Source organism: Drosophila subpulchrella, chromosome 2L (assembly GCF_014743375.2).
Source record: "Drosophila subpulchrella strain 33 F10 #4 breed RU33 chromosome 2L, RU_Dsub_v1.1 Primary Assembly, whole genome shotgun sequence".
NCBI lineage: Eukaryota > Metazoa > Arthropoda > Insecta > Diptera > Drosophilidae > Drosophila > Drosophila subpulchrella.
Genome location: NC_050610.1, coordinates 23,701,517 through 23,728,237, shown reverse-complemented (window position 1 = coordinate 23,728,237; position 26,721 = coordinate 23,701,517). Strand labels below are relative to the sequence as shown.

General features: G+C 42.3%; 2 protein-coding genes across 3 annotated transcripts in view; one reads left to right on the top strand and one right to left on the bottom strand.

The window, feature by feature from the left end:
- The window catches only part of LOC119547092 (neural cell adhesion molecule 1), a 73,863-nt gene that overhangs the window by 7,422 nt on the left and 39,720 nt on the right, over positions 1-26,721 (bottom strand). The window contains exons 8-16 of the mRNA XM_037853791.1: positions 25,545-25,690; positions 22,962-23,106; positions 10,936-11,066; positions 9,838-9,997; positions 6,450-6,552; positions 4,587-4,698; positions 4,382-4,463; positions 3,044-3,185; positions 994-1,175 (exon numbers count right to left, since the gene is read on the bottom strand). Coding sequence (XP_037709719.1) covers positions 994-1,175; positions 3,044-3,185; positions 4,382-4,463; positions 4,587-4,698; positions 6,450-6,552; positions 9,838-9,997; positions 10,936-11,066; positions 22,962-23,106; positions 25,545-25,690 — 1,203 coding nt within the window. The remainder of the gene's footprint in view (positions 1-993; positions 1,176-3,043; positions 3,186-4,381; positions 4,464-4,586; positions 4,699-6,449; positions 6,553-9,837; positions 9,998-10,935; positions 11,067-22,961; positions 23,107-25,544; positions 25,691-26,721) is intronic.
- LOC119547090 (protein strawberry notch) lies at positions 12,997-20,811 on the top strand. 2 transcript variants are annotated; one of them, XM_037853790.1, is made up of 4 exons: positions 12,997-15,675; positions 15,739-18,123; positions 18,293-19,475; positions 19,870-20,811. In XM_037853790.1, the coding sequence occupies exons 1-4, from the start codon at positions 13,101-13,103 to the stop codon at positions 20,414-20,416; spliced, it is 6,690 nt and encodes a 2,229-aa protein (XP_037709718.1). In that variant the 5' UTR covers positions 12,997-13,100; the 3' UTR covers positions 20,417-20,811. The 2 variants fall into 2 exon arrangements, with proteins under 2 accessions (XP_037709718.1, XP_037709717.1); XM_037853789.1 differs by having other exon boundaries at positions 12,997-18,123.

Below are 26,721 nucleotides of genomic sequence, written 5' to 3'. Positions count from 1 at the left end.
GTACAACTTTTACCCATGGTCGTTTGTCAATCTTCGATAATGGCTTCTTAAAGTATTTAAAAAACAGAAAAAGTACTAATACTGTACTTTTTCAAACAAGTAATAAAGATAGAAAATTTGGTAGTTAATTTAGCAGTATTCTTGTGAAAAAAAACGCATTCTGACAATAAAAAATGTATGTCAATGGGCAAAAATTGGTAGTTGGTCTAATAGGAAACAAAAAAAATAATTTACAAATATGTATATATATGTAATAATTCACTTTTTTGATCTGTTGACAATTATAATGATAGCTATACATTTTTCTGTATACAGCTTGTAAATTTATTTCTGATTGGTTTATTATTTGAGGTAAATATTTCATTATTTTGTTAGAAATTCTATTCCTGATTTAATGTTTTACTAAAGAATTTGAGAAATAGAAGATCAATCCTGTGTTCTGGAGACTTGGTACCATGAGTACTTCGCAAGCTGTTCCACTGTTCAAAGTCATGTACGATCTGCCCAAGTCAAAAAGTAATTTTACACATATTTTACGCCATCTCAGGATGACAGCAGGCAGGAATGGTATGGGGATGCGGATGAGGATGTGCCCTTCGGGCTGGCATGTTGATTGGAGTAAGTACTGCAGATGACTGGCGGAGGAGCCCACCTGTCAAGTGTCACAGGCAGTGGGGCTGTGTGGATGTTGGGGTTTGGGTTCGGAGTTCGGGGTTCGGGCCTGGATTTTGGGATGGAGGCCTATGGCCTGCATGCGATTAATGCAGGCAGGGAACTCAGTGGCTAGGCCAAAGAAGCCGATATAATTCTCCGCATACAGCGTCCATCAGATGAAAGCTGCCCCCTGCTCACTTGTCAAAAGCATAAGCCCCACCCACGCACCAGAGGCGAACAATACAATCTCCAACATCCAAGGGCATCATCCATCAATCAAGGCAAATTGTGCTGTTCGTTTTTCGGCGGCGCCATCTGGCGGCCGGTTGTGCCACTCACCTGTCTTGTAAGCTGTTGAGCCAATTATGAAATCGGGCAGCAGATAAGCGGAGCTGCGGCCCTTCTGGTTGTACGAGTAGATGCGCAGCCGCAGCGAATTGTTCTCCTGGACCATCATCGAGGTCAGCGTGTCCAGGTTCTCCAGCGAGAAGAGGGCCTCCTCGGCGTTGCTCAAATTGAATCTGCGAAGTGGGATCAGGACAAAAGGGTTATTGGCAGCAGGAATGGGCTCGAACGGCTCGAGATGATTGCGAATTAAATCAAACGAAATGGCCAGGAAATCAACGGCATTAAGCCCTTAATCAAATGTGCGGGCTGGGGGAAAAGCCAATGCCGCAAATACTTTTTGGCAGCCCTTTTTCCTTTGGCATTTTTACGGTTTTCGCTGGCATGTTTTCCTAACCCTACCCCTTCCCCATAAAGAACCCCCCTCATAAGATATTCGCTCTTTCCAATCATGACCTCAATTTGAATTTGATGCCTTTGCCAACGAATGCGGCTTTGAGTTGTCTGCCCCGGCAATCCTTTCCTACCAAACTTCTGAAATATTAGGGTTCTATGTCTATATATATTTTTGCCAAACATTTTAACATTGATGACGATGTTTGTTGCGTTTTCTTTTTTTTCGCTTCAATTTCCCTTCGTTTTCTTTGTTTTGTTTTGATGATGTCTTTGTTTTTAATAACAAAATGTTTATTTGGTTTTGCCGAGCAACCCCACAAATATTTGGCATGAATTTATGCGAAAGAAAAACGATCCTTAGACAACCCTCGCATAATGTTATGTGCGCATATGAATTTGATTTCCCCATTTACCATAAACATGTATACGCATTTAATAACCACTATGAATGCAATGGCTTGAGGACCCATTTAAAGACAAACACATAGTGCCCAAGAGCGAGCTGTTTCACGCCTAATTACACACCTACATGGAGTGCTTTATACATATCTTATTAGGTGAGAGCACTTGAAATACATTTGCCAGAGCCCGGGTCCCCGCCTCCCGACCGAACTATTATGGAATAAAATCATGCTGGTACATCTGTCTTTGTGGGGGTGTCAGGACCAGACATCTTCCTGCGATTGCGGGGTGCGAAGGTGTTCGGCCAAACATGACCATGCATACATAATTACTAGCCCTCAAGCCTGGCCAGGGATTTAAATCGATTATTGTCGGGATTAAGTGGTTGCTCTTGGCGCTTATTATCGAATAAAATACTGCATCATCTGTACTCTTTTATACTGCCCAATTTCTTAAGGAAATAATGAAGCCTAGGTGAAATCTTTATTAAATATTTATTATTAAGGAATTAAAAAAGCTGAGGAGCCCAACTAAAATGTTACGCAACTTATGGGCTCAAAAATAAAAAATTAAATAAATCTATCACTCACTTTCCCATATTTCTTTTTAATAATTATAATAATTAACTAGAACACTTTCATAAAAAAACGCAAGCTGCTTAAAACTTGAAATCAAATGTTTTGAAGGCCAATAACCAAAAACCAACCAGAAAGTAATCCATTTAAAAAGGTTTCAAATTAAACTGGATCAATCTGGTAATTAAACAAAAACAAAATTATACACACTTAATAGATGAATAAAAGTAATCAAGGAAATAAAACTGAATATTAAGTATACAAATTCAAATCACTTGAAACCCAAGAAAAATACCCCGGAAACTTATTAAATAAATCAGAAAGTAAAGACTTTCAAAGAGATTAAAAAGTAATGCGATTAGAAATTAGTTTCAAATTGCCAACTTAATAACCCACATGCAATTTACCATGTTCTATTTGATTAAAGCTAGAGCTATTTCCATGGTCGCCAGAGGGTTAAAGTTCGGGCACATACATGAATGCGAAATGTGCTTTCCCGAAACGATATGGAGCCATTTGTTTGACATATGTTCCATATCTGGGCTCCGGGTCAACTTGGACCGGACATAAGCGGCTTAAAATCAAGCCCCCGAGCGGAAGTGAAGGGGGGCAAAGGGGTGTACCGGGCTCAGCCCCTGGCAGCTGTAGTTATAGTTGATTAATATGCTTACCTGGTGATGCCGGTGCGTGTTGAAAACATTTCCAGTACAAATATTTGCGGCAGGCCGCCGTCATAGCCCGGTACGCACTGTATGTCAACACTCAGCTCAGTTCGGTTGAAGACGGTACAATTGCTGACGGCATTCGGCAGGGCTGCAATCGGAACCAGAACCAGAACCAGAATCGGAATGGGAATGGGATTTGCAGTCCGCACACATTCGCATCCAGGAATCAGATTTATGTTGGTCCCCGTTACGCAGGAAATTAACAAGCAGCAGCATCGAGAAAAGTCAAAGAGTGGGCATGAGCATTGGATCTTTTTTGCTGAATGCAATCCCCAGTACCCGAGACCCAAAATGCACAATGGTCCACAACTCTGGTTTTGCTGGTTTTCGGTTTTTGGGTATGACTCTGTCTGTTCGCTTTTCCGGAGGTTCTGCCCCCCGGTTCAGAGTTCGGAGTACTCTGTTGGCCAGTGTTTGCATGCGGCATTAACATGTTAAGGTCAAATTGCACGTAATGAAGCAACAGCAAACAGAACCGATGGGATAGGAGAAGCCTGGAGCAGCCTGTCGGCGTTTGTACATACGGGGATTTATACTGACATAAGAAAGCCTTGCACGGTGTAGCTTATTTCTCTACTGGCAGGAAGTGCGATAAAATCCCTTGGGATTATCAACAAAAAATTTAATTGCTTTTCTTCAGTTGAAAATAGTCAGCAAGCTAGAATATTTTGTTATATTTAATAGTTTCTAAATTTTTAAACATTTAAGAATCTTGACATTAAAACGTTAAATATATAAAGCCATTTTAATTAGTATTTATTTCTCAATTTTCTAATATCGCTGCTTTACTTTCTACTAACTTACTAAATTTATTTAAAAAAAACCATGGCAACTTAGAGAATAAAGTATCTACAGCCTAACAATATTTTATAAATTTGTTGTATCAAATTATGTTAAGGTTGCCATGACTCTTCATAATAAATTTAGTCAGTTTGTCAAAGCCAGTGTCGAAGGCTTTAAGGATATTACCATGAATGTATTAAGTCAGCCTAAATATTTTATATTGCACCCAAAAATATTCAAATATAAAGGCTAAAAAATGATAAAATATATTGGTAATGGTATTCAAATTATTTTAGCAAAATGAAGTAAAGTTTATGATGTTTGAAAATTCGTATCATCAAGACTAGGTGATAACTCTTTAAAAATGTATCGTTTTTCGGTTTGTCCTAGAAAATGAGTAGTCTAAATGTTGAGGCAAGAGCAATATGATAGCCCCGCATAACCACCGATTGTGGACCATTGAATGAAGGTCTGTTTTCCACAACGTCCCCGAAAACTTACCGGCCAGGACCACCTGGAAGAGGCAGGGGTGCTGCTGGGTGCCCACCTCGTTGGAGGCCCAGCACGACAGTGTGCCATAATCCTGCAAATACATATTTATTTATTATTTAAAATGCGGCTCTTGCTTAATTGCCCGGAGCTGACTTCGGTCTCCGCTGTGGACACACTATATATATATATTGGGGGGTGGAATCGGCGTGTTTACCTGATCTGTGACCGGTGTGTACTTTAAAATGCTGCGGCTGCCGTTCACGCTGAATCGCTCGCTGCCCACGTCCAGAGTTTCGCCCGAGTTGTTGAATTTCCAGCGAAAAGTCCTGCAAAATGTTTGTGCACATGTGTGAGTAAGTTGCGTTGACATTTTGACAGAAGTGTGTGTGTGTGCAGGAGGCAGGTCGCAGGACGAGTGACATCGGCGGAAAAGGACAGGTAAAATGGGGAGCGGAGAGCGGGGGTCGGGATACACGAGCCGGCGAGTGAAACATGTTTGCGAAGTTTTCCATTTTTAAAATAGCTTGTTAAAATATTAAAGGTTAAGCGCAGGATGGCGAGGACTGGGCTCCTCGGACGGAAACTCACACATTTGGAAGCCTTTTAAAAGGTTAATTATCTCTGGCATATTCGGTCGGACGCTTTCGCATCTTGGCAGTGCAAAAATAAACGTAAATCAATAAAAACAGAAATCCATTTAAAAATCGACGGGAGGAAGGAAGGTAAGCGAAATCAATATAAGGCCGAAAATATGCCCGCCGATGAACAGAAAAACTGCATGTCAACAACAATGCCAATATCTTTGATTTATTTCTGGTAATTAATCTTTCGAATTCTTTTACTGAACCATTCGATAAGGCAAAAGTTTCAAACGAGTCTTCCGTTTGTTTTTAAAAATATGGGATATTAAAACTATAAAGTATGCACCATTATTCCGGCTTGAACTTGTCGGGTGAGGAGGGTTTATGGTAAGCATCTCACCACTCAAACTTTTAGATTTAATTCTATCTTTCAATCGAATAACAAAATTCCAGGCTTATTGTGCTGAACTTGTTTGTTACAAGTTCTTCTCGACATTACTTGATCTCTCTTTGTGATTTCTGCAACAGTTTTGATTAAATTTTAATACATTAACATGCTGTGGTAAAACATTTTTTCCCCGCTTGTCAGGCGTTTAAATGCTGATAAATTAACTTGTCGCCCCCGAAGTCCTTTCCCTTGGGGGTTCAGCGCCTAAAAGCTCGCAGCAGCTTTTTAATGTTCACGCTATCCCATAGCTACAGCGCCAGCCAGTTTTCCTCCGATATTTTCCAGCTTTTCCAGCAGCAGCCACAACAATTACACGGCGCCGCAGCTGCCTTGGCCGCGGCCTCGCATATTTTCCGCCGGCTAATGATTAATTATTTTAGCATAAAGCGTCAGCACAAGACGCAGCACAACAGAGCGGAGCGTTGGAAAAAAATTGAAATTAAATACAAGACAAGACATGGACGGGGGCAGCCCGAGATGGAATGGGGGACAGACGAGGCCCTCAGACATCTCGGACTGAGCCAGAGTGGCAGCTGGCCGGGCCTCGGTGGTGTGGCCTCATTAAAAAAACATTAAAGTGCGCCACATTCCCGCTGTCCGACGACCAAATCCCAGCTTCAGCGAATGCGATGGGCATGGGTACGGGTATGGCCAAGCCAGTTGCACATTTAAAATGAATTAAAATCAACAATTTAAAGTCCGGGAAAAAGAATAACAGAAAGTACGACAAACAAAAAACAAACCGGATAAGAGAGAAAATCCCAAGAAATGAACGCCGAACAAAAAACAAAAAATTGCTAAATTTTCTCACATTTCCTACAAAATAAACAGCATTTTCCGCTACGCACACACGCGCACTCCGCACACACAATCACAATCATTTGTCAATTTTACAAACTTCCCTTCAACAGGAAACCGGAAGCAATCGCCTACAACACAGCAAAAACCTTTATGATGGCTGGCTGGAGGGGTGGGTGGGGCATGTAGGATGAGGAGGGGGAAGGAGAAAGCGGATAAGCTTTTCCGATTTTTTTTTGTTTGAACTTACCGCGGCGGCGGGTCGGCCTGAATCTCGCACACAACCTCAACAGTCTCGTCCTTGGAGGCGCCAATTAATATCACGCGGTCGGAGTGCTTGCAAATGGGCGTGTCTGTAATGAGGAGATTAAGAAGAGTCAGTAAGGAAAAATGCCTGAAGATTATATCATTTAAAAGGATTTTTAGGCCAAAGCCACATGGTTTCGACAACCAAAATGTTCTTTATAATAATAATAACATGTCTTTAAAATAAGTTCACATATTTGGTGATCTTTTATTACTAAACTAAGTCTGTACAAAAATCAATTCCTGAAGATTATATTATAAAGAGGACTTTATATAAAGCAAAAACCTTGAATTATCGATATCAACCTTTTAATAACAATTAATTTATTTATATAAAATAAGAGCACAATTTTTGGAAAACTTTTCATATTAAGATAAGTCAGAAGTGCAAAAATTCTTAAAGGTAATTTTTTTAATAAGGTCCTATTAAACCAAAAACCTTATCGTATCAATAATTATATTGTTCAATCTATTAAGAAACATATACAAAAAGTGGATACTTTTTGGGGGCTTCAAATAATAAAATCTTTTTTATATCAAAGGACAAATGAGTTGAAAATAAAAAGTTTCTGTTAAGTTATAGAATTTATTAAAAAATGAATTTTTTAAACCAAATGCTAACTCTGTGAACAAATACAATGGTGTACCAATCACCCCTTTTACAATGGCCTATAAACGTCATTTAAATAAGCTCGTAAAATTCTCTTTACCTATAAATTTTACATAAATCCGATTCGTGCGATTCGAATCCCCCGAAGCCTTGTCTTTCCCAAAACTCACACTTTTTACGTTATATCGAGCATTTCCGCTCGCTGGCACCTGTTGAATGACAAGTCGGATACCTTATCAGCGGTAGGACATTAAAATGTCCTGAAAATCGTTTGGGAAATGAGCCGAAGTGTTCGGTTTGTGTGGGCGTGGCAGGTGAAAAACGCACAAAAGTGATTTAGACAGCGGGGACCCAAAGAACGACAGAGCGACGCCTTCGCATCAGCCTGTCAGTCAGTTAGTTACTAGGGGGAAAACGGTTCGAATGGTGGGAAAATTCCAGGCGGAAAAGCCGGCTGAGTGGAGAGCCCATTCTCTCGTTTACGGGAAATTAATTAATGTGGCAACATGATTTAGTACTTCCCAGGTAAATAGGCGTTCCATAAATGTTAAAGGATTATTAGCTGACGGCACACGTGGCGTATGCGTAATTTGCTGTCGTCGGCGGGCTGACTTTCCCTTTCTCTTCCGCTCCCCGTTTTCCCATTCTCCACTTTTTCGCACATCCGCTCGTACATATTTGAAGGCAACTTGAATTTCTGATGAATTGTTTATCTTCAAAAATGTACACAAAAAACAAAGGGGCGTAATTAATTAGCCGGAAAATTACGCCCAATTCGGGTATCCTGCTAATGTTGTTGTTCCCAACTTTGGTATTATTCGTTTAAAGGGCGGGACTGAGTGAAAAGTATGTGGAGTGATTACTTAGTCGCTTTGCTAATTAAGCTGTACTTGAGCGGCAAAAGGGAAGTTGGCATACTGAGAACTGACCTAAATTATATAGCAAATTCAATGAAATCCTTTGCAGGAAATTCCCTTGACTAAATCAACAAGTAGTGCCTTCTACGAACTTTCTTTCTCCACATAAAAGCCAATAGCTATTTAACCCAAATTAAGCCGCATTAAGATTTCCATTTTATCAATGCCTTCTCGAAATCCCTTTCAATTATTTGAGCCAAATAATATATAACGCGTGTAATGTTTAATTATAACCTTATGCCTGTAATGACTCGGCTTAGACCCATCAGCCAAGTTATGCATTTAACTGGGGAACTGCGCTCATGTGGCTCAATCAGCACGGAATTTAATCCCAAATTTATAAGGCACTGTGAAAAATCTTAAATTAATTGAAGGCATTAAAGAATCTTAATACTTAATATCCTATCTCAACTAAATTTAAATAAATTATTTTGAACCTACCTTTCAGACTGATTTTATAAGAACAACAAAATCTTACACATAAGAATAGAAAAAAGTAAATAATCTTAATTTTTAAAGGAACATAAGGTTCAAGAAAAACAGCACAGTTTAATTTAAATTGGCAAACTAGGTACTCATGTAATATTTTTCTATGAAGCTAGACAAATTGTCAGAAATATTTTTGGCTATTTTAAACGAGCCAAAAAACGCTCAAGCTAACAAATTATGTTGAATTTTAGATGACACTGCCTTATCTTGCAATAAAATTGTATGTCCCAGAATTTAAGACTTATCAATTATATTTTGCAGTGCCGAAAGTGCAGAGTAGACAGTGGCAGTTGGAAAATCCAGCCACTGGGATGGAGGCACACTCCATTTAATTTATGGCCCGCAGCAATGCGCCTGTCAAAACATGAGTGTCTGTGTGCGCAGTACTTGAGCTGGGGCGGCAATTTGTATGGCTCAGAACTGGAGAAAAAGCATTGGTATAGCTGCACAGCTACATGTGTATCGCTCAGAAGCGGCATCCAGCTAGACTAAGCCAGTACCAGTACCAGTACCCCCGGCTCATTACGACCATCCCCATCACCATCGCCATCATCATCATCATCCAACTACTGCTCCTCATCAGAGCAGGCGTCTCTGTCAAATTGCTTAAATTCGGGGATGGATTTCTGGGAAGGAGGTTTGCGAAATTCGGCTTCATAAGTTGAGCGGCAGCAACTTTTCGCGGGCTGTTAAATTGAAGCATAATTCCGCCTGCAGTTGCAGCTGCCATGAAATATGGCCAAAGCCAACGCATGTGGCAAGCATATGAAATTCGCAACAGCGCTCCAGACAAACGAAGAAGCCAAGCAAAAATGTTGTATTTATGCAAAAAGCGGAATGAGAAATATATATTTTTTTTTGTGCCCAGCCTTGACGTGCAACTGCGCCAAGACTGCCGTTCTGAGTTGTAAAATGAAAACGGACGGAATACACAGTACAAAAACAGGAAAAAAGAAAAAAATGGGGAAAAAATATATAAATAAAAGCAGCCCCGGAGAAGAAAAGGCAAATTGCAATACATCAAATGAGTCGTGGAAGTTGGGAGAAAAGGGGGCTTAGTCGGGGTATGACAACTGCGACGGCTGCAGCCCTGACTTTATGATAAGAAACCAGAAAACAGACGAGCTCCACTCCGAGTGGCACGGAAAGAAGGGGCATGAATGCAGTGCAGCATTCCCAGATAGATGATGCATTCAAACAAAGTGCCGCTTGCCGCTTGGCAAATTTATGCTTAAAATCGCTGATGCATCACAGTTTCTGTTTAAAGGATTCGCTGGGAGAATGGAAGGCAGCAAGGATTCAGAAGGACTACTCACATTTCACCCGCAGTGGCAGCTGATTGCTGACCGTCTCGCCCTCGTCGTTGATGGCACTGCACGCATAGTTCCCGGCATAGTGCTTCGTAATCTTCTGGAGTACCAGGCTCTGGTTCGAACGGATGACCCGGGCGGACGTGTTGTGCTCCAGATGGATTCCCTGGAAATTATGATAGGACAAGTGTTATATTTTACCAAAAACTTAATTATAAGCGGGCTTGTTTGCTGGTTGAAGTGTCATAAATATTTTAGGGTATCTGTGGCTTGAGAATACGAATAATTCCCAATTATATTTATACTATTTAATCGATTCCACAGTTTAAGTCAATTTGAAAAGGCTGATGAAACAATAAGCTCATTAAATCAATCTATGATGCCTTTACAAGAATTTAACTGATAGAACTTAACCAATAGACTCTTAGAAATCTATTGTTTTGAATTTCGAAATCTGTAAATCTATACGTGAAAGTGAACTAATGCAGCTGCCCAACTATAATCCGTTCTAATACCACTCGGGCTCGAATTTCAATTTGCCAAAATCCGCTAAGCGCATCCGAAAGGCAAAAATTCCCCAACACACTCCTGCCAACATGGTATCCCAGTGGGGAGGAAGTGGGGTTTGGATGCGGGATGTGGGGTGTGGGGTGTAAGCATAGGATGTGGATTGTGGGATGGGAACTTGGCCTGAGTGATTGCCAAGCGACTGCGGATTGCAGTTGAGCGACGGCGAAATCAATGCCGCAAATCCCAAAACTATTTTACCCAAAATGGCACCGCCACCCAACCCAAGCCAACCCATCCCATCCCCACTCCTTGGCAAAGAGACCACGAGAATCGAAATGAGCAAATGCAGATCCATGCATCAGGACATCGTCGGCGGTGGCGACTAGCGGAGGAGCAGCCACCTCAACGCATACGCAACCTGCCATGTTATTGACACTTAACCAGGACCCAGTGCAAGGAGCCGGGGAGCCGGAGAGCCAGCCAAGCAGATGCCTTTCGGGGACGGGATGCCATTCAGTGGTTTGGGCCGGATCCGCATCTGCCTGCCTGGCCCACTCCTGGCCACTCCGAACTGGAAATCGAACTGCGACCTACATTATGCAACCACAACAGTTTCCGCCATTGAGGATTCGATTGTACGTGACACTCGAAGTAAACATCGTCGCCTTCCTTGATATCATCCGGTGTCAAAGTTGAGCCCAGGCGTAACGTCACCAGGGGAGGATCTGCAAAGAGGAGCAAGTTAATTAGTCATTCATCGGGGTAAGGGGAAATCAAAGGGTAATAAAATTGGCAATTTATGCATTTGCCTGAAAGAACACATCATGTTTCTAACAACCAATAGCTCATACTGTGCTTAAATGTATATCTAATTAAATATGAATTTCTTAAAAAAAAGGGCAGGTGAATTATTCAGGATTTCGTAATTGTTTTTCATCAAGTTGAATTACTTTTTAAGGCCTACTAGGAAGTTTTTGTTCCCATTTGCGGACATCTCATATAACATCTCTTGTGGACAAGGGCAGAAATATTTTTTTTTTAATTTAAGTTATCAGAAGGTCCTTTATTTGGCCGATAAAAATGATTAAAAAAGTATTATTTAATTTCTTAAGTAAACACATTTTAAGCTAGGTGCCTTTGGAAAATAAAAACCGAATGCATTTCTAAACAAAGCCTGAAAACCGAAATCTTTTGGGTACCCATCCTCCAAACTTGTTGTGTCTGTCCGTTTTGCAACCGACTTGTCATCGCCCCCAAATCCCGCACACTGTCATGATCAAGCTTATTTAATAGTTTTTGCAAATATGAGCGATTTAGAGCAATAACTGGAACAAAGTGAAGCATCAGCCGAGAGTTATGAGGACAAGGCAGCGACATCCCGCCCATCGACCGCTGTTTGCCAACATGTGTTGCCGCTTAAGTCGTTTGAATTTGCTTAACGAGCCACAAACTTTGCGACAAACAGAGGACCAAAAGCGCCAAGGACCCCAGGACTAGGAGCAGGAAAAGGACCAGGACCAGACCCAGGACCAAGACCAGAAATAGGAGCTGGATCGGGACAAGGACCGAAACAGGGGAGAGCCGGGGGACGTGCACGTGCCAACCTTAATATTGTTGAGTTATTGGCGGCCAAAAACCAAACGCCGACAGTCAAGAGTTGGCCAGAACGGAACTCAAGCTCAAGCCCAATACCAAACCCAAAACCAAACACCAAGCCAAAGCCGAAAAGTTCCCTTCCGCCCTGCTGGAAACTTTAGAATGGCCTGGAAAACTTTTGCCCCGGTGCTTGGGTGGCATTTTCCTCGCCGCCCACTTGTGTTTCCCTCAGTTTCCCACTTTCTCAGTCGGCGTCTGCCAATCAGGCAAAGTGCCCAAAGGGCTGTGAAAACTCTTTCGCTGGAAAAGTCGCGTCGCGCATTTCCGCACACATGTTGCAGGCCATTTTTGTGATTATCATTTACCGTTCCAGCAAGGATACCGTTGCCCTCTAACCCCTTTTCCACACCAGCCCATTTCTTTGGCCCAAAACGACCATCGATCGATGGCGGAACGGAAGTCAACGGTTGCTCAGAATTTATGTGCCGGCAAAGGCTGTTGTATTACGGCAACTGCCTCGCGGGATTTGCCCGGTCTACAAATATTAAAGATGTTTTGGCCAAGAAGCTCAGAAACTTTTTCGATGCTAATAAATTGTAGCCGAAAGCAGGAACCGTAATTTAAAGTCGCAATTTTCACGTTTTAATATTATTACGTTAAAGAAAATGGTGTACCATTGAATAATTTTATCCAATTATTGTTATAAGTTTGGCAAAAAATATTTAATGCATTTTTAAAACTCTTAATTCATACCCAAATTTAAAAAAGTCATAATTTGCTAAAAACAAATATTTTATAATTAAAAAAAAATTATTATCAAATATTTTAGTTTTGACAAATTTAAAAAAAAAAATTCTTTGTTTTAAGAGTTTTAAACCAAATAGCCGATTATAGCATTTGAATATCAATCAAAACCAAATTGGTTATTTTTCACAAGTAGGCTTTGATTTTCACTTTTACAAACTAGTTTATAATTCATACACAAGTAGGCTATGAAAATTTGATAAATTGTTGTCATACGAAAAAGGGAAACTTTGCTCATTCAGTGTGATAACTTTGAACTGTGAACATCGGTGAATAAAAAAGAAAAAAAAAAACCCAAAAAGAAATCGAATAAAACTATAACAAATAAAATTTGTCAATGTCAATGTAACTCTAGTGAAATGCCTTATAAAAGGAGTTCTCGTAGTGGCACAAAGACAGATGATGATTATGATGACGACAAAAGAAATACCCGTTTAAGTTTGAGACGTAGCTGTTCACCAAAAAACGTTGGTAATTATAAAGAAAATTCGATTGGGGGACGTACCAGGGCTACCAGCACCAGGCCAGCTTCACCTGCAATGTCTTTGAGACGTTCAACATTAATTCGTACGGCAAGAAACTCAGATAATAATAAAGACAATTCGGTTAGGGGACGTACCAGGGCTTCCGGTACTCCGGAGCCCTCGTATAATTATGCCAGGCCACCTTCACCTGCACATTCCACCTCATCGAGGCGTTCAAGCTCTAGACGTTCCGGATCAGCAAGAAACTTGGATAATAAAGAAAATTCAGTTAGGGGACGTACCGGTACCCCAGAACCCACGGAGAATTATGCCAGGCCAGTTTCACCTGCAGAGTCCACCTCATCGAGGCGTTCAAGCTCTAGACGTTCCGGATTAGCAAGAAACTTGGATAATAAAGAAAATTCAGTTAGGGGACGTACCGGTACCCCAGAACCCACGGAGAATTATGCCAGGCCAGTTTCACCTGCAGAGTCCACCTCATCGAGGCGTTCAAGCTCTAGACGTTCCGGATTAGCAAGAAACTTGGATAGTAAAAAAAATTCAGTTAGGGGACGTACCGGTACCCCAGAACCCACGGAGAATTATGCCAGGCCAGTTTCACCTGCAGAGTCCACCTCATCGAGGCGTTCAAGCTCTAGACGTTCCGGATTAGCAAGAAACTTGGATAGTAAAAAAAATTCAGTTAGGGGACGTACCGGTACCCCAGAACCCACGGAGAATTATGCCAGGCCAGTTTCACCTGCAGAGTCCACCTCATCGAGGCGTTCAAGCTCTAGACGTTCCGGATTAGCAAGAAACTTGGATAATAAAAAAAATTCAGTTAGGGGACGTAATTATGCCATGCCATCTTCACCTAAAAAGTCCACCTCACCAAGGCATTCAAGCTCGAGAGTCTCCGGTTCAGCAAGAAACTTGGATAAAATTGAAGAAAATTCGGTAAGGGGACGTACCGTCACCCCAGAACCCACGGAGAATTATGCCAGGCCATCTTCACCTGCAAAGTCCACCTCACCGAGGCATTCAAGCTCAAGACTCTCCGGTTCAGCAAGAAACTTGGATAATAATGCAGAAAATTCGGCAAGGAGACGTTCCGTCACCCCAGAACCCACGGAGAATTATGCCAGGCCATCTTCACCTGCAAAGTCCACCTCACCGAGGCATTCAAGCTCAAGACTCTCCGGTTCAGCAAGAAACTTGGATAATAATGCAGAAAATTCGGCAAGGAGACGTTCCGTCACCCCAGAACCCACGGAGAATTATGCCAGGCCATCTTCACCTGCAAAGTCCACCTCACGGAGACATTCAAGTTATAATGAAAAAAATTCGGTTAGGAGACGTTCCGTCACCCCAGAACCCACGGAGAATTATGCTAATCCAGTTTCACCTGCAGAGTCCACCTCATCGAGGCGTTCAAGCTTGAGACTTTCCGGATCAGCAAGAACCTTGTATAATAATAAACAAAATTCAGGTGGGAGTCGTACCGGTGCCCCAGAACCCACGAAGAATTATGCCAAGCCACCTTCACCTGCAAAGTCCACCTCATCGGGGCGTTCAAGCTCTAGACGTTCCGGATCAGAAAGAAACTTGGATAATAACGCAGAAAATTCAGTTAGGGGACGTACCGGTACCCCAGAACCCACCGAGAACTATGCCAGGCCCTCTTCACCTGCAAGGGTGACGATGCCTTCAAGTTATGATAAAGAAAATTCGGTTAGGGGACGTCTCACGGACACTGGTACCCCAGAACCCTCGGATTCAAACAAATCAAATAACTTTGCAAAATCAGAAGGGGTTAAGAGCACCAAGAAAGGTGGAAGGGCGACTAAATCGCATTTAAGAGCTAAAACCCATGAAGTAATCATCTCCCCAAAGAGAGCTAAGCCCAACGACGAGAAATTGGAAGATCAGACGGTTGACAAAAGTGCGCCCTCTATAGTGGTTACACAGCAGATAGCAGGATCGAGTAATAATCCCCAAACAAATTTTACAGCGGAGGAAAAAAATATGCCCTCCATTGAAATGGAAAGTGTGAGTCCAAAGAGAATCGACAACATGGTAGGAGACTGTCAGGACTTGGAAAATACGCTAATATCGGTCAAAAAGTCAAGTCAAGATGGAGACGGCACAGCCTTGAATTATCATCCAGTGGAGCACAATAACTTGGGCTTCAATTCTCATATCAAATCCCAACTCTTTTCTGTGAGTAATTACACCGAAGCAACTATGAATCATCAACCAGTGGAGCATGATAGCCTTGGCCTTAATTCTAATAGCAAATCAGCGCCCCTTTCTATAAGCAATTGCACCGATGCAGATATGAGTGAAATGGTGGGTAAGCCTGAAACTAGATTTATAAGACAGGGAGAACTTAATCCATATGAAACACCTATTACCGATGATGCTAAATATGAACCTTCGGTTTCATCCGAAAACAATATTATTACTAAAGGTCAAGACACTACTCTGCAAATGAATCCAGAATTTAACCAAAGTAATGATTGCATCCTTCTAGAATTGCTGCCTGAAATGATCTTTGATGATATAACTACAAACGAGATCGTAAATAATGAATCCAATCAAAATGAAAACCAGTTATTTGATAACGGAAATTATGACGATGAGCAAAACCAAAAATTAACACAAATTCAGGATGAGCTGGACTTCATTTACGGAGGTCATGAACTGCAATCTAACCAAGAAGAGTCGCCACCAGAGAAGAAAAATCTTGAGAAGAGTCCTGCGCCAGCTGATACCAAAGAAATTGAAGATGATGTGGATGCACGTCTTCAGGCAGAACTGGACTCCCTACCCATGGTGGAGATTGAGCCTGAAGTGGAACCCCCAAAAACTGAGGCTGCTGTTAAGGAACCACAGAAGACAGCTTATCCAACACAGAATCTGCAATTTAAACCTCCACTCCCTGTAGCACCCGTTAACCAAATGATATACTTTAAGCCAACGCAAACTGCAAGTCCTGCCGTCTTTTCGATGGCCAATCCGGTGGCTACCACATCGCATCGCGCCTTGGCCCAAGTTCCGATAGTCACGCGATTGAAGGGCGCCCAGGGAGAGGATATATCCGTTAAGTATACCAGAGGACCCGATGGTCTAATCACAAATGTGCAAATGGATCCGCCCTCGATGGGTTTGGGTCAGTCGCGAGGAATGGGAAAGAGCTTTACAGCATTTGAACTCCACCAGATATTGCAGAGTGGGCAGCCATATTTGGCGCTGCCCATGACGAGTAATGGATGCCCGGGAGCTATGCTCAAGGAACCACTGATGACCAGGGATGTTCCAGCAGCGTTCCCACCCGAACAGGCTGTGGAAGATGAGGAGGTGGACTACGAAGAGATCGGAGTGGCCGATACCTTTGCTGCCTACTGGCCCAGCAAGCTGAAGGTTGGCCGTGCCCATCCTGATCCTGTGGTGGAAACGGCTACTTTGTCTTCAGTGGAGCTACCTGATATAACTTACCAACTGGGGTTGCCCTCGAAGACCACCGAGTGCCTGAGTGCCCTGCAACTGGAGGCGGTGGTCTATGCCTGCCAGGCCCACGAGCAAATCCTGCCCAGCGGCGAGCGGGCGGGCTTCCTCCTGGGCGATGGAGCCGGAGTGGGCAAGGGTCGCACCATTGCGGGCATCATCTATGACAACTACTTAAAGGGCAGGCGACGAGCCCTCTGGATTTCCGTGTCCAATGACCTAAAATTCGATGCTGAAAGGGATCTCTCGGATATAGGAGCCCACGAGCAGGTTCGAGTGGTGCCCATTAGCAAGTTCAAGTACAGTCGTATTGACTCGGAGGAAAACGAGAACTTCCGCAGGGGAGTGATATTCTGTACCTATACAGCACTCATTGGAGAATCCCTGACTGCCAACTCAAAGTACAAGACTCGACTACGTCAATTGGTCAACTGGCTGGGCAAGAAGTTCGATGGAGTGATTGTATTCGATGAGTGCCACAAGGCCAAGAATCTTAGTTTGATGAACGTGGGTAAGTCAACCAAGACAGGAACCACAGTTTTGGATCTGCAGAAGCTGCTACCAAAGGCCCGAGTGGTCTATGCCTCGGCCACGGGAGCCAGTGAGCCCAGGAACATGGCCTATATGGTGAGATTGGGTCTCTGGGGTCCTGGTACAGCCTACCCTGAGTTCTATGAGTTTGTGAATGCGGTGGAGAAGCGGGGCATTGGAGCCATGGAAATCGTGGCCATGGATATGAAGCTAAGGGGCACCTACATAGCTCGTCAGCTGAGCTTCAAGGATGTCAGCTTTCGCATCGAGGAGGTGCCCATGCCCAAGTATTTCCGCAAAAGCTACAACTTGGCAGCGGAACTCTGGGCCGAGATCAACAAGAAGTTCCAGAGGGCCTGCCGCCTGATGTGCATTGAGAACCGGGTCCAGAAGATAATCACCTGCCAATTCTGGTGCGCCCATCAGCGTTTTTTCAAGAACCTGTGCATCGCCTCCAAGGTGGATCATGTGGTCAAGATGACGCGACAGGCAACGCGAATGGGCAAGGCGGTGGTTATCGGGCTCCAATCCACTGGGGAGTCACGCACCCTGGAGCATTTGGAGCGTCATCAAGGCAAGCTCAGCACCTTTGTGTCCACCTCCAAGATGATTATCCAATCGTTTGTGGAGAAGCATTTCCCGGCTCCCAAGCGCGACTCTTTTCATCATCTTCTGAACACGGGAAATTTCGAACCGGAGTCCAGATCCCGACCACCAAGAGCCAAGAAGGCCAAGATGAATCCCGATTGGTTCGACGATGATATGGATGCCGAAGCTGGTGAAAGTGATATCGAGATGTACGAATGCAGCTGGACGGCAGAGGACGAGCGTACCAAAACGGGACGAAAGCGACGAGGACGTCCACCCAAGACGGATAAGGGTAAGTATATTTTGGTATATATAAACTGCATGATATAACGGCCATTAAAACAAATTAAAAGAAAAAATCTTAGATGCATTTGTATCGTATGTATTTTACCCCCATGGGCGTTATGGCATGCACCCATGTTTATATTAAAGAACTAAAAATCCCTTATCCTCCTAAACAGTGGAGAAGATCACCATGCAGGAGCGCATTCTGCAGCACCTTTGCAATAACATGAGGGCCCAGGATAACGATGGCGACCCCACCTACACTTTCGATACTAGCAAACCCCAGAAGGCGAACATCACCGAAAGAGATGTGGAACGTTGTATCAACGCACGGGAAATGCTACTGGAGAAAATCGAGTTTCTAGGCAAGAAGTTGCCACCCAATACCCTGGACAAACTAATCTCGGAACTTGGAGGCACCAATCTGGTGGCCGAGATGACAGGTCGTCGTGGAAGAGTAGTGCGAACGGAGTACGATGGCTATAAGTATGAGCCGCGTTGCGAAAACGACTCTTCGATGGATTTGGTGAACTATCGGGAGAAGCAGCGCTTTATGGAGGGCAGTAAGCACGTGGCCATCATCTCGGAGGCGGCCTCCAGTGGAATTTCCCTGCAGAGTGACAAGAGGGTCTCCAACCAGAGGCGTCGTCTGCACATCACTCTGGAACTCCCTTGGAGTGCGGACAGAGCCATCCAGCAATTCGGACGCACTCATCGTTCCAATCAGGTCAATTCACCGGAATATGTATTCGTGATCACGGATCTGGCTGGTGAGCGGCGTTTCGCCTCCACGGTGGCCAAAAGGCTGGAGAGTCTGGGGGCCCTGACACAAGGAGATCGTCGTGCCACCGATGCCCGGGATCTATCCCAGTTCAACATCGACAACAGCATCGGTCGCAGTGCCCTGGAGAGTGTGATGCAACAGCTGACCAGGGAAAAGCCAATGGATCCATCTGAAATACCCCAATCCTACAAGGGGGACTTCCTATACGATTGCAGTGTGTCCATGGCCGGCGTGGGAATGCTCAATGTTCGCGAGGAGAACAAAGTGAAGGTGTTCAGCGTGGAGAAGGATAGTAATAACATATCCAAGTTCCTCAATCGCATCCTAGGCTGTCGCGTGGAAATCCAAAATGCCCTCTTCAAATTCTTTCTGGACAAGATGTACTCACTAATCATGCAAATGAAGCGCACAGGACGCTTCGATCTGGGCATCCTCGATTTGGATGCCCATGGGGCCAGTGTAAAATCTATCAAGCGAGTAAGATTTATAAGGAAGCATGCCACCGGAACTGCGGCAACTGAACTACATACGGTGACTGTGGAACGGGGCATGTCCTTTGAAACAGCCCTCGCCAAGTGAGTATGATTTTATATTACACTAGATTTTACACTCGGATCAATTAAATCTCATTTTCATCTTTATTTTATCTATCGCTTCATCTCGAGAATAATTTTGTCTTAATTTCAAGAATAATTGTTCTCGAACAAGTCAACATGGTATTCTCAAACTTGTGAATAAGTGTTCAGGATATTCTAGACTTTATTAGCTTTCAAAAACAATATCAGGACTAGTTCCATCTCTTTTTTATTTTGAATAATAAATCTGAGAAAAGATTCATCTTGATATCAAGAACGTTTCTACTCGATTATATCGAGTTGGTAAACCTCAAACGTTTGATTTTGGTATTTTTCCGTTTACAATTGCCCATGTGTTTGTTTATTTATTCAACTAATTTATAAAACTCCCTAGATACCGAAAGGAGGGCCAACACGAACACGATGGCTTCTATGTTCTTCAGCAGCTGCGCCACAACAAGAACTCCTCAATTTTGTGCCTGCAGGCGCAGTCCAATTCGTCGGATGCAACATCCGGAAAGATAAATCTACAAATCTATCGACCCAATACAGGTCCCCAAGTCCGTTTGGAGACGCTCAGCTCGATTTCATCGCGATATGTCAAGGTAGACCCGGAAAAAGCCCAAGAGTTCTGGCTGCAGCAGTACGATTTTTGCTTGAACAAGTGCTCCCATGTCTACTGGAGTCGGATCTGCCCGTATCCGGCGAGCTGCGAAGTGGGGCTCCGGGTGCGCACCTACCACGTGCTTTCCGGTCTAATGCTGCCCATTTGGGACCGGATCGAGCTGATAATCGAAAAGAACAACCAAAAGATACAGATCATACGCGTGAAGACCGATGTGAACACGAAGATTGTGGGCACAGTGGTGCCGCATGCCGTCTACGATACCCTAGTGGCCGATTTGTCCTCGGACTCCACCGTGGAGACGAAGAACCATTAAAAATGACACCGCCCCCTATAATATATACGATATAACGCACAATCGCCGCAGCAGCAGCAGCGGAGAGCGCTTCTATTGCCACTTTAAAAATATCAACTCAAATTGTGGCATTCAATGCGATACATGTGGCGTAAGCTTTCGCTTTTTCCAAATGCCAGGCACGCTCCACCAGCTCCACCACCGGGGAGGAGATCCCCCCATCCAGGAGGAGCAGCCCGCCGAGGTTCCCGGCCATAAACAATGGCCACAAAAGCACATACGGCAAGACACTTACAGCTCGTCTGCGTGCGTATGTGATTCATACGTATTGTCTGCAGTGCTGCGGGGTCTGCCACACAAACACTGAAAAAAATAAATACACACTTACCAAAAATGGAATATTTTAATTTAGTATAAGGGAGCTAACCTGGATAAGGTCGTAAATTAAATAAAATGTTTAAACTTGAAAATGTTACTAACAAGACTCTATAGCAGATGGCGAGGTCTAAAATAAAGGGCATTTAGTGATGAAAAATTTAAAACCGAGATTTGTTTGATTAATTTTTACGAAAATTACACGAAGAAATAAAGTAATGTATTTTTTAAAACTTTAAATTTTAATAAATGGGTTTCGAACTTAAAAATTGTTCTTGTTTTCTAATTTACAAGTAGCTACTTATTTTCACAGTGCCATTTCTTTTCCAGTTCTGCACTCTTGGGGGATCCTGAACAGCGTCTGTGATTGCATTGCATGTTTTGTCTTGTTTCCATTGCTAGGAGACCAACTAAGGCTACCCCTCTCGGTTACATTATAAATTTTAAAACGAGTCAGTCGCTTACACTCTGGCACACATGCGAGATATAAACAAAATTATACAATGGCAGTTTCGGAGGGGTATTTCGGGTATGAGATGGGCAACCCATGGCATAAAGCATGACCAAATGGCCTTGGCAAATGTCGTGCCTAAGGAGCCAAAACGCAGTTGGCATAATAACTCACGCGTGATGCAGATATCGTATTCCAACAGCATGGCCAACAAAAACAAAGACATAAAGATGCCGAGGCATATAAATTCGGTCTGTACCTAAATTAGAACAAACTGGAATTTATCTGTTCATATGAAGGATAAGGACAACTTAAAAGAACTTATGGCTGACACTCTTTTAAAATTTCAACTAAGATAGAAGAGGTTTAATTTGTCTGGAGTTCTTCAGTACAGATATGTCTAATGCTGTTCTTAAATATACTTTAGGTGATTTTGAGTAGCTTATAAATTATGAAATATAGTTTTTTAATCAAAAATAAATAAGGAATTAACAAAATATAATATTTCACTAAATATAATCGAAAGCCATGTATATCTGAGAAACTCAAAACATTTCCCTTGTTGCCTTAGTTAATTGGCATTAATTTTGTAAGCTCTTTGAAGTCTAGAATTTGTGAATAAATTAAACAGACTATTCGTGAGATTTTTCCAGAAAAAAACCTTGTGCCTACCGCAACACAAGAATTTTCCCCGAAAACAAACATTTGGGCGCACACCGATGTGTGTATGGCTACGTGCCGATCATAAAGTTTATTTGCGCCAACGTGGCAACAAAAAACAACACCGTACGAAGCACCGTCAATTGCTTTAACGTGAGCAAAAACAAACAAATAAAAAATAATATTCTAAAACATAAAATATGAGCCCGGGAAGTATGTGTGGGGCATAAAAAATATAATCATATTGCGCCCATATACACACGTCTATACGCGAGTTTTGTTAGGCGTAACCAAAATATTTTCCAACGCAGATTGAAGTAAGGAAAATATTCATATTTTAAGAAATGAAAAGCAAAGAAATGCTATTACGTGATGCCCTTGGAAACGGAAAAAGAAAATGGTAGAGCAGGGGATGGAAAATTTTGGCCACGATAAACATGGCGTATACGTAACGCAGTCGAATTCTACTCGATTTCCCCTTCCAACCCCTTTTGTTTTCAACTTTACGATGTCCGCAGTACTTTCCTGATGGTTATGTCGGTATTATGGAATACGAATTGAACTGGCTTAAAGCGGGATTTACAATTATTGTGAGATTTTTCATGAAACTTGCAGGTGAAAGACCATTTCGAATCCCCTCTTTAGGGCTATGATGTGAAAGTTATTTTTTATTTATTTTTATTGAAACGGGGCCGCAGCACAAGTCCTTCATTTAATTTAAGCGACTGCCATACATTTTGTTAGCCCACATATTTCATTTGTGCCTGGGAACCCTCCTTTTCGAAACGCCACACAGTGTTTTGGCCCTTTGGCAAATTATTCACAATTTGTCATTTGTCTTTGATTTATTTGCATTTTAAAGGCTTTCAACGGCAGCGATGGCGATGGCGACATCGCCGCCGTAATAAATTTCAGCCTGGTCTTGTTCGGAGCCCGGGACTGTCTACCTTTTGGTAGCTGTCGGCAAATGCCTGGCCCTCCCCTCGCTCCTTCTGGTTCCTCCTGCGGGAAGGACCTTCTCCCCATTGCCATTTCCATTTCACTCATACTTTAGACTTAAGCACAATTTGTAATACTTACAAACGACATTCAATTTCCACATGGTCTCCAAATACAGGCCATTCACATTTGGATTTTCCGCACGGCATGTTATCGATTTGCCATCGTCGTCTGTGGTCGGCACAAAGCTCAGCTCGGAGCGTGTCGAGTTCTTTGATATGTCGTCCTGCAAGAAATAAAACGTTAAGGAAAAAGTGCACAGAAAATATAAGAAAATGTTTCTGCATTAATTAAGTTTTCCCAAACCGAACCGAAAACCGCCCACCAGTTTTCCCGAGACTCTTGCCGAGACCTTGCCTCCAGGCAAAGTTTCCTTTTCTTTGTGTTTTCCTCTCGTTTTTTTGTTGTTTGCAAATTTGTCGAAATATTTTATGTTTGCAATTTAAAATTTATTGGTATGTTTGTTCGGGCTTTATGTGTGCCACGTGTGGGTTGCTCTGTGTGTGTGCTCTGGGGGTATTATAAATTTAATGGCAGACAGGGACACCAACAAAAGGCGTCACACAATTAGTCGAGCCGTATAGTTGGTATGGCCATAAAGTGTTTTACCCCGATTCCTCGCCATGTGTCTCCCTTTGTTAGCAGTTTACACATTGCTCAAATCGCTCCAAGGCAGGGCTTTTGAGAGAAATGCGATTTGGCGATGGGGTTTATTAGGGGAGGGGGGTGTTAAAGTGGTGGCAGTTAGCGGGAATATAAATCCTTGTCTTTAGGAGGCGAAATATGATCGATTGGGATTTATTTGAAACGGCTTTGGGTCATTTCGGAAGGCTGAAGACGAGTGGATAAAGAGTGACCACTCAGGCGAAAGATAAAATTAAAGTTACTACATTAATAATAAATAATAAGAATAAAGGGGTTCCGCACAAATCACAAAAGTTTTTTTTAATATTATATTATGCGCCAAAAATAATGCATTGAATAAATTATAGTTGTGTTTCTGAATGCACTTCTATGTTCAAAATATATAGTTGCATACTTTCAGACATCTAAAAATGTATTTAAAAGTGATTTAAAAAACCCTAATGATAAAACACAATTTTAAATGTATAAAATAATCTTAGCTTCCCTTGCAGGATTTCATTTTAAATAGTCAGTCCAGAGCATTTGCATTATTCAACGTTGTAGGCATAGGCCAATTCAATTCGTAGGCTAAACTTCTCAATTAGACCGTCTGCGGAGCTTTGATTAATGCCATTGCTTTCCATGGCTAAAACACTCCGCCTGAGCCCACGCCCACCCACAACCTGGCCAAAAACGGGGGGGGGGGGGGGGGGGGGGTGTGGCAGACACAGACATATATTAGAAACCCCAAAGTAGGGTACGAAAAGGCATGTAAAACATGTGGGATGGCAAGACCGAGGACATCAGACAAGGACTGGGGGCAGCGGGAGAAGGACCTATGCCGCATTACGGCAACTTTATGCTACATGAAAACTACTGAAAAACATTTCCGGTCTTTAAAAAACATTGGTCTGGTGCCGAGACCCAGGAGCTGGCCAAAACGGCAAAGCAATCAGCGTGTATGCATATAAGCGGATAGACATGGACATAAACAACGGGCCAACAGACCAAAGAGGCCCGGGTCGGGATATAGCTAACCAGGACTCCACTGGAGGTCCCGACACACAAAAATGAATTGCAACAAAATTGCGCCAAAACTCCCATAAATTTGTCCAAAGTTGAAGAGAGAAAAAAGTGAAAAAAAGAAAGCAACAAACAGATACACTAGGTTATAGTACCTATGTTTCGGAATACCCTCACTAAAATAAAAGGTATTGTTTAAAACTAATTATGAAATAATGGTAAAAATTTCATAAAATAAACGAAATTGTTTTTTAAAATATATTTTAAAAAATGTATTGAAAAAAAAATATTTTAAATATAACTCAAGGACTAACTCGAAAAAGTAGGGTGATAACTTATATGAAATATTACATACTATAGCTCATAAAAATCTGAAATTGAATATTAGATAAAGTAGCTAATTAATTTAAAGAAATGGGTTTCTTAAGCATTTGTTATAATAAATAAATTATCAAAACTTTCTTAGGTCCTAGAAGAATTCTTAAATAAATAAAAACTAGTTATTAAAGGTAGGGTGATAACTAAATCAGGCTTTTTCCAGACTTTGCAGACTGCCGTTGAAAGGGTAAAAAACGGAAAAGTGGGTGGGCCAAAGCGAAATGCAAAGCGGACTGGAATCGTTTGTGTATTGTGGAGTTTATATCACATTATCTGTGTTTATTCTAACCAAGTTGTGGGATTGGCCGGGGGCACTGGACTAGGACCCAGCTGCGAGTGTGAACCACGCCCAGGGACAACAAGTGGGTGGATTTCTGGTACTCGTTCTGGTTCTGGTTCTGTCTGTCTCTGCACTATATGTACGGATGTCCCGGAGATGGGAAAGGTGGGTGGGTCAGGAGTTACGAGCTCCGTTTGTTTGGCATGACTGTGCAAACACAATAAGTTATCGAGCTGAACGTGAGTCAGTCAACAGGAGCAGCAGCATGGAGCCAGCCAAGCCAACTAGCTGCGTCAATTGCGGTCACTCCACTCCATGGAAGCCCTATGCCATACCCTATATACCATATATATACCAACCTTTGTGCGTCGTAATTGCCGTTTTCCCTTGTACCAGGTGATGATGGCGTTCGGCCGAGAGCCGGAGGACTCACAGGACACCTCGTAGCGACGATCGGCAATCATCGAACTGGGCGGCTCCAGGATTCTCACCACCAGGGGCTTCACTGTAATTGGACAGGCAGAACATTCAATTCAATGCAATTGTAATTAAAACTGTTTACCATAATATTTCATGGTCTCATAATTGCAGTTCGTTTTGTACGGCAATCATTTCGGACCCCCCATTCAGGTTTATTTACTAGGGGCTGTGTGTTTATGTGTTTGTTGGCCAGTATCAACAACAATTTGTGTCTATTACGACTCGACAGCTCTCAAGTGCTGCACTTCCTGGCAGGATTATGACTTTGTCCGGCCTTCCGATGCCGTGTCTGCTGCTCGTTGATACTGGGCTCCTTGAGCTCCTGGCGCATTGTACACGGAGGATGGAGTGGAACGAGTCCACGGGTTCTGCGAACACGGAAGCTCGAGGGCCTGACATTCAGGAGTTGACGCCCCCCATCGTCAATGTTGTTCTCTCCAGTTAGCATATAATTATTTAATGGCCCTTTTAATGCCGCATTTAACATTATGGCAAGTGTTCTTTGGCCGGAAGGTAAGGTTTGCCTCTTTCAAGTTTTGACTAGTCTTACTTTACAAAAAAATTTAACTGTACTTTACTTTAGATCTGCAATACATTTTGTTTTTTTTTATTTAAAAAAGATTTCCTCTTTATAGTATTTGAAATATTATTAAAAATGTCTTCAAACTGTTATATTTGAAAAGTCTGCTTTAAATAAATCCCGTTGAAATTTAATTTTGAGTCAAATTGTTCTAAGTAACATATGAACATTCTAATATCTTTAAATCAGTGAAAGTATAAAAATTAAACTCTAATCCTAAATCTAATTTAATTTTAATTTTTCTAAATCCTAGTTCTTATATTTTTCTTTTCTAATCTTTAGATCTTTAAATAACTAGAAATCAGTGAAGTGGAAATTATTTTAAATTCCTTGCATTATATTCCCAGATTTCTGTATTTGTTAGTTTAAAAATTTAAATATCATATTAACTCAGTTTTCAGTTTTTTCCAGTTTTCTACATTTATTTTCTCAATCCATGAATACTCTTATACCTGTAAATCAGGAAAACCGAAAAT